The sequence below is a fragment of the Synchiropus splendidus genome, chromosome 2, assembly GCF_027744825.2.
Source record: "Synchiropus splendidus isolate RoL2022-P1 chromosome 2, RoL_Sspl_1.0, whole genome shotgun sequence".
Taxonomy (NCBI): domain Eukaryota; kingdom Metazoa; phylum Chordata; class Actinopteri; order Syngnathiformes; family Callionymidae; genus Synchiropus; species Synchiropus splendidus.
In genome coordinates, this window is record NC_071335.1 from 33,211,144 (window position 1) to 33,229,197 (window position 18,054).

The 18,054-nt window shown below is 44.9% G+C and overlaps 1 protein-coding gene across 1 annotated transcript; it reads right to left on the reverse strand.

Moving 5' to 3' along the window:
* Positions 1-7,139: 7,139 nt before the first annotated feature.
* LOC128754164 (voltage-dependent calcium channel gamma-4 subunit-like) lies at positions 7,140-17,803 on the reverse strand. The gene is made up of 4 exons (XM_053856582.1): positions 17,411-17,803; positions 11,806-11,889; positions 9,750-9,890; positions 7,140-8,754 (listed from the first exon to the last, which is right to left on the reverse strand). The coding sequence occupies exons 1-4, from the start codon at positions 17,631-17,633 to the stop codon at positions 8,216-8,218; spliced, it is 987 nt and encodes a 328-aa protein (XP_053712557.1). The 5' UTR covers positions 17,634-17,803; the 3' UTR covers positions 7,140-8,215.
* Between the last annotated feature and the right edge of the window lie 251 nt (positions 17,804-18,054).

Sequence of the window (18,054 nt, forward strand, 5' to 3'; positions counted from 1 at the left end):
ACGGAGGAACAAGAGTTAAGTGAAGAGGCGACTGAAAAAACGTCAAGCACACACAGAATTTAGATATACAGGAGCACAAGAGAAACGAGTGACAAAGGATTTTACCGTGAGGACGCGAAGCAACCATCTGGCAGCTGGCACTAAGGTGTAGATACCCAGGTTCAGCTGATTAGAAGATCGCTGCCAGCCGTGTCTCTCGGAAGCTGGAGGGAAAACGGGGAAAGGAAACACAAAATTACAAAATAAAAGCACGAGCAACAAACGAAACATAACACCTATGATCCACTGGTGATACTATTCCCTATCTCTCCTGCTGGGCATCATTTCTCTTGTTTATGGCGGGACTGTGAACACGCCACGGCTGTTTGTAATGCATTTTTAGATTTTAAAATTTCTCAATTTTTATGACTCCTGCCATGCCTTCACCACGTCCTTGGACACAGTGAATCATCTGCGCCAGCAACAACATGTGCTGTTTGAGGATTGTCACGGCGAGCAGACTCACTGTCACTGAGTGTGAATATTCCTCTACAGGATCTGAGTCGATCAAATTCACTCACTTGCACTATGTAATGCTCCTACTTCCTAACTACAACCTTCATCATCTCCACAACTGGAGGGGCGTTATTTCCTAAAAAACGTTGACAGAAGACGCCCACAAATGTGGCTCAGATTGAGGTTACAGGTGTCCCCCATCTTCTTGTGCACGGTTCTGACAAGATCAGGCTCTGTTCTGGCAGCTTGGCCTGTTTAAATGCAGCAATGTCGTATGTTGCTACTTTGGTCTACGATGTTATATGACAAAATACATGTTGAATCCAAGATTGAAAAGCTGACCTCCAGGCTGACCACTCAGGCAGTGTCGATTCAAAGTGACTATTTGGTGGGGTGATAAAGCAGCCTCCTATGCAGAGCACTTTGAGGCAGCTGGTGTGAATGGGTTGGAAGATGGTGGGGGGATCATGTGTGATCCCTGGAGGAGCACGGGCTTATTTTAACATTGCATTACTTGTACATTGAAATTACAATTTAACAGATTTATTGGTCTGTGTGTGTGAGTGCAGATGAGATGTTGAGCACCTGAGGGCAGAAGTTACTGTGTCGGTGACTTATCACTCTCTTCCTGCTGCTGAGCCTGGATCAGTCCACAAACAAACTCTGACAAACCCGACTCTAAAGTGCTTTTGACTGATGTTAAATGATAATAATAACAATTAGTGAATTAAAAATGGTAGGTCAATGTTTTTTAAATTGCTTCTACATCTTTTGCTTCAGCCTCAACGGAAAGAAAAATCTTTGGTGGTGTTGGAGGTGTATCTCCATATCCCTCCACATTGTGTTGAGTGGCAAGAATGAGCTCAGCGTCCAGGTCTAAATAAACACTGTAACAGGAGTGTTTTGGAATTGTAAACAGGCATCAAGCAGCATCCTAGTAAGGATTTGTTTAAACAGTGGCTAATGCAACTGAAGTATCAAAACACACAGACAGTATTAAATATGGATTTTGCTGTAAATGAAAAGAGTTGTTTGAAGAGTTGTACCAAACCACCATGTGCTGCCACCGGTGCCGGGGTATGTTGTGTGCTATATTTGTGGCTGGGTGGAGGTGTGTGCTTCAGCTGACACGTATTTGTGCTCATATTTTCTTTAGTTCAGGAATGTGTGTGAGCTGTCTGAACAGAGTGGTGATGCATTTTTGTGTGTCGAAACTGACACCCTTAGATGGTTGGTTCAGAGCCTCCAGCTTGACACCTGACACTGGTCGTCAGATGGGAATTATTCTCCATGAAAGACATTGAATAAAATGTAATTTCGCTTGGGTCTTAATAATGATCAAATAATGTTGTCCTTGTGCGAAGTGACACGGAGTTCCACATCTCCACAAGCTTCTTTTGCACATAAGTTGTGAGAGTTTTTTTCCTCCCGATTTATTTCTAGAGGCAATACATTTTCATAAAAAGGTCAACTAAAGAGGCATTACTTCATAAACTACTATAATAGAATTATATAGCTATTTAATAAAAAAATGTCATTTTTTGTACCTTCGTTTGGCAGACAATTCTACAAGACTATATCCCTGTTGAGCTGCCTTGTTTGTCATGCAGCCTGGCAATGGGGAAGGGTGAAGCTCCTGGGAGAAGGCCCGGCCAAATCCAGCCTCAGTGCGCTGGCAGATGTCGTGCTAATGGAATCCCGCGGTTGCTGGATCGACACTGTGGTTCAGGCATCAACGGGGAGCACACAGAGAGAATGCCTGCCTGGAGAAATGTCAGTGGCTTTTAATTCCGAATGATAGCGAGCGAAACAGTGAGAGAAGAGAGATGAAGTTCCTCGCCTTGATCTCATGCTGAGTTGGTGAGCTGACATGATGTGAAGCTTCAGCTTCTCTTCATTTGTGTAAAAATCCAAACAGAAATTCATTTATATTTACAGTGGAGAATAAAAAGGTTTTTGGACACTCAAAAAAATTTCAAGATTTTTTTGCTTTGGATTTCGAACGAAAATCCTGAACTCGAACCCCTCCGAAATCAGACGGAAAAAACATCACGTGTGCGGACCGATCAGCTGACCCACGACGCGCTTTGTTATTGTGTATAACGCAGCCTCTGCATGCAGACGTGTCCAGTTAGCTACATTTACTGACTGTTTTTTCTTCCTATTGAGGTGTAAAACCTTTCCTGTCTCCACACTGGACCGTGGTAGAGTGTCACAGGGGAGGTGCTCTCTCTCCACACCTCCGAGGCTGGAGCGCTCACTCCAGGGTTTGATGTCCTGTTGTGGGCTGGAGCTGGGACAGGGATGAGGCGAGTCTGGGACAGAGCGTGACTTGGTTTATGACTTTGTCACAGCCAAACTGCACAGAAGCGCACATTCAGAGCTGGACACGCACCGGGCACCTCTTCACTTCTGGAGAGACGTCACTCACTCAGCAACCCCTCCCACATGCAGCGGCCACACACATAGAGGAACAGCGCACCTGCAGCAGACACTCTACATTCACTCCTACAAAAGACTATTTTAAGGCTTGGAACGCATTGTTTCTTTTTCCATTCATTGTAATGGGAAAAATCGATTCAGATTTCAAACAATTCGCTCTCGAACGACTGTCTGGAACGGATTGTGGTCGAGAACCGAGGTATATATATATATATATATGTATATATATATATATAAAGCAGTAATGTACTGTAAAGTAAAGGCTCATTGGGAACATTCTGCATGTTCGCTTCACATGGTTTGTATTTGTCTAATGCAGCCATGCATCCCACCACTGTCTCTCCGGCTCACCACTCACTCATCCACCACTCACCCATCCACCACTAGGCTCGGCAGTCAACAGTCCTGCTGAAACTGCTGTGGTGTTCCGTCATCGTCCACGACGTGTTTGTGTTGTCTCATGTCACTGTATCAGTTTAATTGGCCTTGAGAGCTGTTGAAGTGAAAACTCTGGGACAAAGCCTTTTGTCCACTTGGCTCGCAGCTCGTCCGTCTGTCAGCTCAGATGTGCTCTGGAGGGTCCCCTCTGCAGCCAGACACTTGGCTTGACTCTCATAATGGCCGAGGTTCTGTGGACACTACTGTGGGCAGAGGAATTCGCCCGGATCAAAACATCAGTGAATTCAGGGTCAGAGATGGGCCAAGTCTGAGCTGTGAGTCACAGTGGCTCAGAGAGAATTGAAATAATGAGTCAGGACAACAGTGCGAGTCGGCAATTTGTGTAATCCAACGTGGCAACTGCCGACTCACACGTCAAACAGCTGCATCAAATGGATCTAAATATTCACCAATGTGAAGCTGACTCTGGAGTCAAGTCATCATGAGGAACAGTGAGAGAGTCGTTTGATCCTCCACTGACCCCCAACACGTTCCCAACACTCCACACTATACTACGGTACTGTACAGTACAGTGGACAAGGATTTACATGATGTCCCTGCAGTGTAGTGGAAGCATCAATGGCACGTCCCTGGACTGAGCCCACGGACTGATACCAGGCAGAAATGAGCAAGTTTCGACATCGCTGGGTTCTGATTTGTTGCAAGTGTGAACTCACGTGGTCTAAAATGACTCGCAGGACATGAGTTAAGGAAACCATTCCTGGGATGTACAGACGTTTGGGGTGAAGGACTTAGGCTAGTAACATGCGGTGACGTCCTCATTGTTTCAGTAAGCTGTGGTTCGGCCATTTGGTCGAAAACAACAAACCAATGTTCCTAAATCCATCCAAAACGTTCAGTGTGTTTTGTGTGGCCAGAGGCCGATCCGTCACAGAAGTTGTGTAGATCTAACCAACCATATATAACCACAGTCCAGGCCACTAGTGGCTTTTCACAATGTGAGCAGCCAAGGCAGTTTGGAAAGTTGCCCAATTCACTGTAGTACACTTTTATTTTAAAGCCATCAAGTTGACAGCACTGTGACCGACCACAGAGTTGGTTCATTTGCACTGGGCACATTGGAGATCTGTGGTCTGAAAGTTCTTCCAGCCATAATACACACAATAAACAATGTGTTTAAGTAATACATTTACACAATGCTTAACATGTAAAATCTTGTCATGTACAATTTTCATTCTTCACTGCAACTTGCACCTCTTTCCATACATCCGTGATGCCAGGCCACGTATTTAGAGTTCTACACCCGCTCCATTAGAACTCAACATGGCGAGTCAGTCTTCACCACAAAGGAACGAATCAGTTTTACAGAAAATAGTTTTTGTGTTATTTTAAAGTTCACGATTCCCTGTTTTAATCCCTCGGATTCTTCCACCCATCAGATCCTCTCCTGCAGCTATTTTAAAACAGCGAGTGCTTCTCTCCTCCGCGCCCTCTTTTTAACAAGTGCGTTTGTGCGTCCACTCTGAATGTCAAGTGGTTCCTGCCACAAGCCTGGTTCTTACAAGAGGCCTGCCTTGTAAAGAAAGCAGCTGCCGCAGTTCACTCTCTTGGTGAAGTTCCACAAATGCCCCGTGTGGGACTGTGTTGCGGAGCTCCACACAAATGATGGCGTCATCGAACATTTAAAAAAGCAGTGTGAGTTATTGTGCTCTCGTCCCAGGAAGTTCAGTTGAAAAACAGTGAATATTTCCAAAAAAAAAAAAGAAAAATGTGGAAAAATGTCTATTTACAAAATATACACTGGACAGAGTTCCACAAAAAGATCCAATTCAGGGCAATTGTAAGCATGTTTTGCCATACTTGTGAGGACCAAATCTTGACAAGCCACCTTCTTGTGAGGACATTTTTGCTTTATGAGGACATTTTGGACTGTCCTCACAAGGTTTAGAGGTTGAGTGTTACAGTTATTATAATTTGGTTTAAGTTTGGTTCAGAGTCCTGGTTAAGGTTAGCCATATGTTTTGGAGGGTTCGGTTTAGGGTGAGAGGCTGGGGAAAGAGTTGTGGCAATGAGAGGTCCTCAGAAAAATAGCGAAATAAACGGGTGTGTGTGGGCATGCAGGCTTGTACAAAACACTATTGCCGTGAGAACCATATGACATTGTGGGCACATTTGGCTGGACTCCACAAGGTTAAGCCTCAATTTGAGGATGAAGATTTCAAAATAACTGGGTCATTTGGTTTAAGTTCTGTTCCTAGTCCTGGTTAAGATTAGCCTTATGTTTTGGTAGGTTAGGTTAAGGGTGAGAGGCTGGGGAAAGGGTTATGGCAATGAGAAAACTGTCCCCAATGAGGGGGGGGACTAAGAGTGCACAATCCATCTAAAACAGGGTCGAAATGTTGAACAGATTTGAATTAGATATTGTGTATTTTATGTTTGCAAAAGAGACGCTAGCACACAAAGTCACCCGAATAAAAATACATTTGGGACCTCAGACAGCACTCGGCTTGAGGCTTGAAGAACAATGAATATTGAACAATACCAGTTTTTTGGATGAGAAGTTTTGCTCTCATGCTCATACGGACATGTTTGGTGACCCACTCCTGTATTTTGAGTTGAGAACTACAGGCACGTTTATGAAAACGCTTCATATCAACCCTCCGTCCATCAGTCGATCTCCCCATCTGGATCTCCGTCCTTCAGTTCCCTCCTCGGCACGCTTCACTCCGTCAAACTGTACTTTCAAAGAAAAGTTTTCTCTATCCATGCGCGTCTATTTGACGCACGTCACACTTTTGATTCCATCCTTTCTTGTCGGCCAAACATCTGCTCCTCCTTCAGGCAATGATGCGGCTCATATCCAACTATCCAGCTGTTCAGTTTGAAATCCATTCGACATTATTGATTGATCTATTAGTCCATCTATCCTTAAGCGATGCATTCTGCACGTCTCAGCCCATCCATCATTCACAGGTATAGTGGGCCTGCAGTGACATCACGAATGAGCATAATGTGCTCCAGCGTTCCCCCCAGGAGGTTAGTCTAAACATGGGGGGTCTGTCTGCCTCCCCCTGCTGGTGTCGCAGAACCTCTGACGAAAAGAGGACGGCAACATTTGCAATCCTGCCACGTGACGGAGGACCAACAATGAGGCTGCGCTGTCATTACGACTCACATTTGTCTACAAAGGTAACAGAAAGGACCCGCTTCGATAGGAGAAGCCTGGCGTAGGGGTCAAAAAAATGGGATCAAAATGGTGGAGTAGTGGGCCCTGAATGTTTCAAAAATATCACCCTCCTCATTTGTAATAGATGCGGCTCTCAGCTTCATATACATAGATGTGTAAGCAAATATTCTTCTAAAAAACATAAATATATTGTGTGGTCAGTTGTCAGCACCGGTATTCTGAGCACGGACTATAGTTCTACCACTTTATGTTAGGCCACATCTGGATGTAGTTTGGGTCCAGGATCCTTGTTCATCTGTCTCTGTGGGTTTTTTGCAGGTGGATCTCTCACGCAGCTTGATAAACAACAGCGTGTGCACCCATCCATTTCATCACTGAGGGGAATGGAATGGAAACCCTCAAATTCATACTGCACTGCAACAGTCGTATCTGTAACTGTAAAGCAACTTAAGCGAAAAATACATTCTTTACAACAAAAAGAACAGAAGACAGGCATGTGTTTCAAAGGTTTCATTGGTTGATATTCATCCGTCATGCAGCTGGACAGGTGTCACACTACAACAATTCAAAATCACCACATGAACATGTCATCGCTGCTGAACGCCTCTTCCTTAGAAATAAATCCAAGCACAGCAAATCTGACACGATAAAGAACAGTCACATGAAACAGTCACACTTGAAGCTACACGTCTGCTCATGAAACTGCACACCATCCCTGAGCCAACCCTCTACCTTCAACCAAGCGTCAGTAAACAGCAACACCCCTTTGTTGGTGCAAACAAAAGCACTGGATAAGTACGTGCCACGTGGAATGATTTCTAAACTAATATATGCATTTCACACACAGGAATGCCGCACGGCTCAGACGCGCCACTGAGCAGCAGTGAAAAGGATGAATGGCAGTTCAGAAGGTTTAAAATGATCAAAGGCGCACACATCAAGTTAGCACCAGTAAATGAATTCATATTTAAAGCATACATAATACATGAGACCCCTCAGAGTTTAAGATACAGCTTTTAAAAATAACATCTGGAATACATTGCTACATGTTGGACAGGCTACACTCCCTCCCGTTGTAATGTACCTGATCTCCACACCACCTTGGTGATGGCCTTCAAAGGCCCCACAGTGCTGCGAAACATGGTGGTACTGACCGTCAAGCTTTGCTTTGAATGACAGGTGAGTTGACTGGAGATTTTAATGTTCTGTTTCTAAAGAGATCACACATCAAGAGACAAGAAGCACCTGAGAGACTGTGTCATGAAAAAAGCTACGGTCCACTGCCTCTCGCCCCAGTTTGATGGGACAGCCACTACCCCGCTTAAAAAGCAGGGACATATTAAATTATGAATGACAACAAAATCAAAAATCTTTGCCCAGAATTCTACTGATATGATCTTTTTTTATTGGAGGATAAAGCCGCGCCCAGATAAAAATATGGCACCAGATGATCGTGGCAGTTTTATATAAACACACAATCTTCCTCTATATCATAAATTCCATAACAGATGATACAAGACAGATGCCTAAGTTGAAAGTATTATAATCCATATATTTGCTTCAATCTCTCTAAAGTCTTCAGCCAGAAAAATGAATCCCTTCACACTTTGAAGTCTTATCTTGGCGTGAGCTCTCCGCAGCAGTGACGGAGACTCAAGAGCCCACAGGAGGATTATGTTCATCATCGCAGGCTCATACGGGAGTGGTCCTCCTGTTCACACCATCTTTCAGCTCCTTCTGAAAGCAGTTGTGCACTTGAAGGAAGTCCTTCTCTGGACTGTAGGGTCCAACGTTCCCGCTTCCCACCTTCAAAGCGTCCCTGCTGAGCGCGTACAAAGACAGATCCCCGAACGGCGGAGCCCTTCCCACTCCACTGCTCGTCCCCTCTGCCGTCTTCAAGCCCGCTGGAGACGTGTCCCTGGACGGATCGGAGGACCTGGAACTGGATCGTGACCGCCTTCGTCTGTAGCGGTAACTGGGTATACGGGAGTAAGGTGAGGACGACGATTTGATGAAGTCCCGTCTGGCCCGGAAGCGCGACTCTTTGTTCTTCTCGATGTAAATGTTGACGGCAAGGACGCCCACCGACTCTGCCACGATGAAGGAGAGTGCGCCGAAGTAGAAGGACCAGCCGTAGTTGTACTGGTTCTTCTTGTCCTCGTCCTTCTTGTCGCTGGGATCCCCAGTGTTGCTGGAGATGTAGACGATGATGCCGATGATGTTGCTCAGGCCTGAAGAGAGTCGACATTTTGGATTGAAGCAGCTCTAACATCTGAGCAACATTGCTCATTCAAAAGAGGGAGAGAACGGATGAAAAGGGTGTCATTGCTAAACACAAGCAGAAATCCATCTGAATTCTCAACTGCTTAACAGAAAATGAAAAGAATTATCTCATTCATACTCAAATAATAGAGCATTTTTTTATTATTGGTCACGAAAAAGGCAAATAGAATCTATATCTTCCCAAATAATTTTATTTTACTGAATGAAGAAGTTTTTGAAAATTTTGAAAAAAATGTTGATTTTATCTTTGGCTATTTATTAATAATAAATGTACCACTGTCGAAAGTCATATTTTTTTTCTCAGAACCATCAAAACATAAATGTATGAGAAATAAACCCGAGATACCGCAGCGCTTGAAATCCCATGTTAAGATATTAAAAAGCAACCAACTGACATCTGTCTGAACCCTCTTCGTAGGCACTCGACTGAAGTTGATATTTATGAGTTTTGTTTTTTGGGGTTTGACTATGGTTTGTTTATTTTTCCAACAATTTGCAACATGCTACCCGCAGAGTTTTTTTAAAATCCCACTAATGTGGTGCATCACTTCATGTCAGATCTCACTGGAAAAACTCACTCATCTCATTCTTAGTCCCTGATGGGGTCATGGGGTCGCGAGCCTGTCCCACGATTTTGTATGCTTTTGGACTGGGGGAGGAAACCAGAGTGCTCAGTGGTCAAGTCCACAAAAGCCCTGGGAGAACATCCCAGTCAAACCTACAACCTTCTTGCTAAAAACACAATGAACGTAAGCCTTACTTTTCCCTCAGAATTCTGGGTTTGAATATGTTTAAACAAAACAATCAAATATTCAAACAAGGAGTGGATTTGATAGAAACATGTCCAAAAAGAAAAAGCCTTGTCAAAGGCCAGTCACATTATCATGGGAAGAGTGTGCATGACGTCGTCTTCATAATTGAGATGCTCCCGCTTGGTTCGTACCTGCTGCTACAAACAGGATTCCAGCGCTGAGCAGGATGTTGTTCCTTCTGCTATAGATCCGACCGACCCCCACGCACAGACCCCCCATCATGAGCAGGATGGTGCTGAGGATGGGGAAGAGGCTGGACGCTCTGACGATGCCTGGCGAGGCGAGAAGCATTTGTGTTGAGACTTGAGAGAACACAGGAGGAAAACACTGCTCATAAACCGTGACAGCAATGAATTCCTTCAGCAACAGTGTTGCCTACACAAACCTCACATGAAGAGCGTGGACCTCCACCTCGGACACTCAATGCCTCTCATGTTGCTTTCACACAATATCACCGTCCACCTTTTTTTTCTATGCAAGTGGATTTGACAGCAGGTGGCAGTGGCGTTACGGGACACACATGCAGTCAGTGAAGAAGATTGTTAGCGGGGGTCACATGAGAGTCTTTCAAGATTTGTGGCTCCAGATGGATTCTTTGGCTGAGACTGTGTAGCTAGACACATTTGTTTGGTGGTAGTGAAGAAAGCACCACTGTGACCATCATAATGTCTAATAGGTCGTCCTCCTCTCATGAAAGGAAGGAGAGGCTTCGAGCCCGTCGCTGGTGCGATATAACAATGCAACACCAGGTCTTGGTCTCGTCGCTGCTGTGAGACAGTGTCAGGTGTGTCACCTCATTTGTCTGGAGACAGAGGTGGGCGATATGATGACATTAAATCATGACTATTAGAACGTGTTGACCTTCTAACTGAACGTGAGGAGATCACATGGATTCACTGACATTCTCTCTATCGACTATACTGTAGAGCTCCAGTGTGTTGATGCGCTGATCTGTCCGTCGGTCAAAGCAGCGCTGCTGTGGTGCGCGGCGCTCCTCTTCCCACACACTCACAGCCAAGAAGCCGCTCACATGCGCGACTTTCAGCTGTTTTTAAACCTGATGCGCCTCTAACTTGACCTCACACTTTCACCACAGAACCATGGAGGGAGTGATCCTTGTCGGACCCGCCACGCCAAAGACTGTTAACAGAGTTAACTGAGCTGACGGCTAATGTGACGTCTCACTTAAAAAATTTCACTGATACTCATGAACTGCCAGGCTGCTTTGTGGTTTAAAAGTTGGCGAAAAACTAAATGCACAACTAAATAAATGTGCTCCAAAATGTGAAGCACGTTCAGGCAAAGAATGCTGAGGATTTGTCTGGAAACTCAAAACTACAATAAAATCACGCAAAAGAGAAGTGAAAAAATCGAAACAGTTATTTAAAGTAAGTCAGTAAATAAATAAATCATGATGTATTTTGCCATGTTGCCCGCCACCTTCTGGACACATTTGAAATAAATACATTTTCTGCTATTTGTTTCTGCAAATAGACTGGCAAAATAACAACCAAGTGACAGTAGCTACAGTTTTTTACAAATGAATAGGAACTTTCTCCAGGACTTGAAGCACAAGTGCGCTTTGGCCGAGGTTCCTTTGGTGGTGTGACCTAGGATTTTTTCAATGAACCAAGGGTGCTGGGGCTACAAAAAGGTCGAAAAACACTGCCATAGCATAAAACCACAAACACACAGACGGAAAATCAAACGTCACGATCTTTCTCTCCACAGCAATATTGACGGCTCAACATGCTCCAGTAAGCTGCTCTACTGTAGCTCTTCAGCAGCTGAGCCACACTGCGCCAGTGTTTCCTTTGTCTTTCTGAAACGAATGAAGACTGACAATAGCAAAGCCCACAGCAGCTGCTGGAGGGCAGACTGGGGCGTGATATTAGAAACTCATTCAACTCCAGAACAAACTGAAGCATTAACAGCCAGATGAACTTCCCTTCTTCCTGTCTTTGAAGTACTTTGTCAAATGCTTCCACTTACATCTGCTGTCGTCTCGCTCCAGAGCGATTACTCATGAGCGCCATCGTCCATGTATCGCCAATGACTGGGAGGACTTTAATGGGGGAGGGCCAGCGATGTCATCATGTGTTAGTATGTATTCTTCTGATAGCGCCGTTGAAAAATACCCAGAAGGCTGAAGGGGAGAAGAAAGATAAAGCTGTTGCGCTCACTTACGTAAGATGTACTCCGAGCTGTCAGTGTCGTAGTCGTTGTCATCCGGAAAATGATTGATCCGAAAACAGCTTCCCTTGTTGATCCCTGCAAAGAAGCCAGAAGCTGGAGTGAACAGATGCACTTGTGAGATCAGCGGACTGTTCAGAACACGTCTTGAGGTTGGATCCAACTTTATTAACAACACAAAAAAGTCAACAATGGCATCAGTCAACTGGGTAGAAACCAGTCAAAAATATTAGTACAGTGGTACCTCGGTTTTCCAACGTCCCGGAATTTGAACAAATCGGAGTTCCAACACCTTCCACCTTGCCATCCTGGAACTGAACTTTCAGCTTCACAGGGAAGACACTGCGTACCGCTACCTTCATTTCCAGGAATCTTGTCCTTATTTCCACTTGTATCTTTCTGTCTTTATAGACCAGATGTGGGTGTATCATGGTCGACAACCCTCTAGTCTTCCTTGCTGCCCTGAGAACCTTGAATTTCCCGACTTTCTGTTGGAGTTTCACCAAGATGGGTTGAGGCCTTGCACCCACAGCAATTGTATTTTTATCATTGAGTGCCGTGAATACATTATAATTCTTAGTGGTTGTAGTGGTGTAAGGATTTAACCCCAAAATAAAACTGGAGGAGCAGTTTTCTAACATGATGCTTTCAAGGCCTGCCATGTTGTGTTTGACCCTTCTCTTTCCACCTGCTGAGTAGCAACCATCTCAGGACGCCAAGTTGCCTTTCACCGTCCACCACAGGTCACAGTTGTGAGTCACTACTTTGCTTAGCTGAGAAGATCTTCATGGATTGAGCGTGCCATCATCCATCCTGCCGGGTGTAAAGATTAGATCCATGACAATTAAACTGGAATCTCCCAGATGACTTGCTCTTTGTCCTTTCTTCACCTCTGTGCACGTCAGACACCGTAGCAGGCAGTTCTGTGTTTGTGGGTGTGAAGTTCTGGAGCCCTCAGGCTGCTTCTATTCAAAGACTCAGCAAGAGAGTCTGCGCTGCACTTTTAAAGGAATAAAACATTGGCGCTCCATGAATATTCAACAGAAACAGTTGAGTCTGGCTGCTGATACTGATGGGCCACTCTTTTATTGTGAAAGATGTTTTGACAGCAAACACTGTTATAGGAACGTGAGGTGGTCATATGTGAGTCTAACACTTGGTTTTATGGACTTTAATTGACATTTTTTGTGTTTATCAGTTGGATGTTATTCATTAGTCTTATATTTAATAATTAATGATGTTGTGTAAAACAGAGACGGTTGGAGATTTAAATGCTAAACAAACATGTGCATTAAGAAATCTTACTATGTCCTCAAGTGGAAAGGTCTCTAGGAGAAGAGTTGGAGGAAGAGGAATGGATTTCATGCTTGAAGCGCAAGATCATTTTTTTGGAGATGGCTTCCCTGCATGGAACTTCATGATAGTGTGAGGCTCAGGCGTCTGGTAGGTTCTCAAAGTAGATCATTAGCTAAAGGTGAGTTCAATTGCGAGAGGGAGTGAGGTGGCGTTGACAACATCAGTCTGAAACCTCACAGGTTTTTGTTAGAAAAGCGTGGAATTCTCCTATCCAGGTCCAACGATTGTGGTGAACACAAGTGGTGCGGTTGGAGAAGCTTGAGGTCTTGAGTGACGGTAGGACCCTTGGTCATGAGGTCACAGTCTTGGTTAGTCCAGGCGAAGAAAAGGCCAAGAGGCAAAGCTCTAGTTGGGTGAGTTGTCCATCCCTGATGTTTAGCCGAGTCGTTGTTGATGACAAGAGGAGTCTTGTCATCACTTTGAGGCAGAGAGTAGAAGTGAGTCTCCATCACATGGAAAGAAGCAAACTGAGGTGGCTCAACCCAGAAGAGGTGATGTGTCTGGCTTCTCTTTGTTATAGATGAAAAACTGGGAGGTTGGAGGAAGACCAGCAATGTTCAAGACCTTAAGAGTTTTCACTTGTAGTTCAACTGCAGTTAGTTACTAGTGTTGCCTGAGACCTGGACCAGAGCATACAGAGACCAAGACTTGGAGGGGCAGAGACCAAGTTGAGAGCAATGAAGGGGGTGAGACCAAGACCAAACAGAATACAGAAGCACAAGTCTCTTAGTCACAAAGACACACAATTGTCACGGTCTTTTTTTCAATAAACAAGAACTGAAACACTATCATTGGAACAAACTATCATCGGGTCCTTCATGTCCCCCCCAATGGTACGATGAATACTGTTAGATGCTGGAATGGACTCTGCTGGTGTGGTCTGCCACTGGTGCAGTGGCTTCTGCGTTCCTCTTAAGAGGGTAGAATGCTGAGCCTCATGTGGCCCTCGAGTACAAGGAAAGCCAGGACCCTCTCTGACTGACCAAGGTCACATGACGTGCAGGTGTGACCTTGCTTATGTGAGCATCAAACAACTACATGGACCATCACATGCAGCCCAGATCTTTTTCAGACACCACCTGCTGACTCATCGTGAGAAAGACCGCATAAGAAGGGCTGGAGCCGGAATGAGCTGCTGCGACTGTTTCAACTCAACCTCTGAGATTTGGTCCGAGCCGGTGGCCTCGGCATGTCTGGTTCCCTTGCATGGATGGTCTGGCTACAGCCAATGAGCGCGGCCTATTAAGTTAAGACCATGGATATTTGTCCATCACTTATTTATATGGTCTTTTCAAAGGCATGTTTCGTTGCTAGGGAACACGTGTGGAGAGGGAAGGTTCAGCAGGGTGTAGTTATATGCGCAAATACAAACATAGTCTTCTATTTTGGTGTGTCAGAAATCCATGGTTTAGAGATAAAAATCTGTTTTTTGGGGTTCATTTTCAAACGATCAGCAGATATAAGTGGCAGCTTTCTGCTGTGAATGTAAATCACAGAGCCATTTGTCTGTCTTGTTACAGTCTGAATGTTTAATACCAGTGTGTGGGGAAAGACCTCACGAAACACATTGAACTGGTTATTAGAGAGGAATCTCAGCTGTGTCTCATCTCTGTGTGCCAATTATCTCTTCAACCGTCGTTCTGTTTTTGAAGAGCAGCACGTATCCTTTAAATATTTCATAGCACTGATACAAAACACATCTTGAATAGAATATGAGTGAGGTGTTAAACTTGATGTTTCACGCCAGGGTGGCATCACGAAGGGAGTGAACGCCAGCATCAGGCCAGAAAGGGAATTTTGATGAGGCACTTTATTTATTGACACTGAACAAGTGGAGGGTGGAGATGTTCCTGCCTCGCAGCAGCAGAACGCCAGCGATTTGGGCGACTGGAGGAAGGAATGTCACACCAGCATCCACATCTCACACAGGGAACAATGCTGCTCCAGTTCTGGCACGATTAAGACGCCATCCTACTTTCGGCGCCACATGTTACCAGGGGGGGTACGTTGTGTACGACATGACAAGTTACTAATACCTTGATAACTGTAATCCATGTCATGATACTTCACAGGCAGTATTTTTCACAGCATTTGTTGTGAGTGAACTAAACGCAGCAATAATGGTGGTCAGTGAGTTGTTTTAGGGGGTTTTGTTTGGGAGGCTGAACGGTTTGTTGCTGTAGGGGTGGGAATAGTGGCTGAGGGCATAGGGAGCTAAAAGTGGAGCCAACAGTTACCCATGTCTTTCCTTATGTGGACGTCACCTCCTTCTGTTTTTCTGTCTGCATTCACCAAGAGTTTGCAGCAGCCCTCTTTCTTGTGGGTGGCTGTTCAAATTGTGGCCTACATTGATCATACTACCCCAATTTGAGGCAATACTTTTGCAGCACACTGCATCAGAGCTACGTGTAGCCCAATGTGACTTGTAAAAACTGGCCGCAGTTGTTTTATCTCAGTGTGGCGAGATGAGAAAGAGTGTGGGAAAAGAAATTCAATGCCTGTTATTGAATGCAACTGTGTGGCAATTGAGTGTGCACTCAAATATTCACCATCTTGTCATGATCCGGTCTACAGCCCACAGGGGACAAGCCGCGATACATCGGGCATATTCGATATATCGGCCAGCCAGAGGCGTAAGAAGTCTTGGGTAGCAGAATGTGAACCCATCACACACAAGGAAATAACTTGAACTCAGACCAAGACGTCAGAGACAGACTTGTCCACCTGCCAAGAGTAACTTCCAATTTAGTCTTGGTCAAAACGGCGGCTGCTGTAAGGTTGGTTAAGCTCACACACAAAGGATGGAGGGAGGATGAAGGATCTGAACGCTGGCCCTCGACAGCAGCCGCCTTATATCAGCTGATTAAAGCCCTTATTGGCGATGACAGCTTTCATGGATCAATTAATAGATGTGATTGTTTGGCCCAGTAAAGCGAAGACAAGAAGTGGAGCGCACACAGATCACGAGTAACGCCACTCTGCTCACCCCCTCCGTTTTCAAAGAGGTCCAGCAGGAAGGAGAGGTGAAAGCCCACAGTGACGCCATTCAAACTTCAAGCTACCTTTCATCTCGCAGGGCTATTTTGGGTGGATGCTGCCAGCAATAGACATCCAGATTGATCTCAACATCATTGCTGAGCTGATGTTGAGGAGGGCTGAGCTACGAGCCTTGACAAGTGTCACAGAAGTGTAAATGCTGCCGTCTCTCAGGCTGGATCCAGTATTTCAACGGGATTTAATGATGGCCGACAACAGTAGCTGCAACAGCTGTCCTGCCTCCAGCTCTCGCTGACTGAATTTGTAATAAAAGTATTGTGCGTGACCAATATAGTAATGTCAGTAATACTTGTTTACAGCTGTGAAGACAAGACCAAGCATCCCAGAGCACAACAGAAGAGTTGGGGGTCGGGGTTTGTGTTTGACGGAGGGGTTTCATGGGTAGATGAAGAAGGCTCTAGATGGTGGGTGTGAGGGTGTTTGTTTTCCTCATCTTCATTAAACAAGTTTAGAAGTGGAACTCACAAACATCACTCCCACAGATTGTCCAATATAAACTATTTAAATGCATTTATGCATTCGGCATATCGTTTGTTTCAAGTCGAACAGCAGGCTGTTGTCAGGTCGGATCATCCTGTTGCCGTGGAGAGCGACCAAATGTTTCAGCACTGCTGGGTTCTGTATGTACAGTGTGTCACGCAGAAATATGTCTGAGGCAACACTAGTCAACAACATCAGGAATGAGTTATGCTTCACAGTCAAGCAACTAAGAAGAGTCAGATCATGGAAACGCCTGTAAACCTCTACTCCGAGTCTCTGATGGCTTTGCTCTTCCGTTGACCGTCCATTTTGTGAAATCATTTTATGGTTATTACGATTTATTCTCCTCACAGTTCAGTTAGTTTGCTTTAGAAGTGGGACTCACAAACACCACTCCCACAGATTGTCCACCATTAAACAAACAAATACAAAGTGGTACAGAGCTGCACTTAGTTTATCATTTTGCAGTTCAAATATTTACACTTTTAACATAGTGTTTGCATCATTCGAGGTTCTTAAACATAGTTACTGGTAACAGTAGGAATGTGTGTCATTGAACATCCATTTGAAAATAATCAAAACACAGACGGGTAATGTGAAAGATGATAATAAATATATAAATGTTGCACAGGTGAGTGGGTGTCTTTATGGCGCAAGGTTTTTCAGTGATCAGAAAGAAGCGTGTGGCACTTTTTGGCGTCTTTACCTTCGATGCAGCAGATTCGCCACAGTCCCGAGTGGGTCAGGTCTCCCTTGACTTTCTTGCTCTGCATCTGCGTCTCGTCTGCGGTGACGTTCGTCGCGTTACAGATGTGCGCCCGGGAGTAGAGCCAGTAGTCGGTGCCGATGGCGATGCTCATGAGACTAAAGGCAGCGAAAGCCCCCACCACCGCCAGCAGGCTCTGAACGCTGCGGTCGCAGCGAGCCATCCTCACGGGACCGTGTCACTCTGAAGCAACTTCTCCTTTCTTCCACACCAGTCTCCCTGTTGTTTTCCAGCCAAAGTTCAACGGAAGTTAAGTCCGGGGGTTGTTCGGCCACGTCAGCCACAGGTGGCCACAGCAAACTAGCCACCAAGGGATAAAAAAATGTGTCGAAATACAAGAGTTAAATACAGGGAAGCGGCTTCTTCCGACAGTGAGAGACGTTTGAGACGCGCGAGGATGCTCCTGACCACACCTTCATCCTCTGTGACCAATGACGGCGCGCGCACACACGCGCTTATAGAAGACCTATAATAACTAGTTCGTCCTAAATTTGAACATGAATATAAAGTTGTGTTCAATTCAAGTGAGGAACAAACTGTAATCATATTATATCATATATATATGTAATCATATTTTTTTTTTA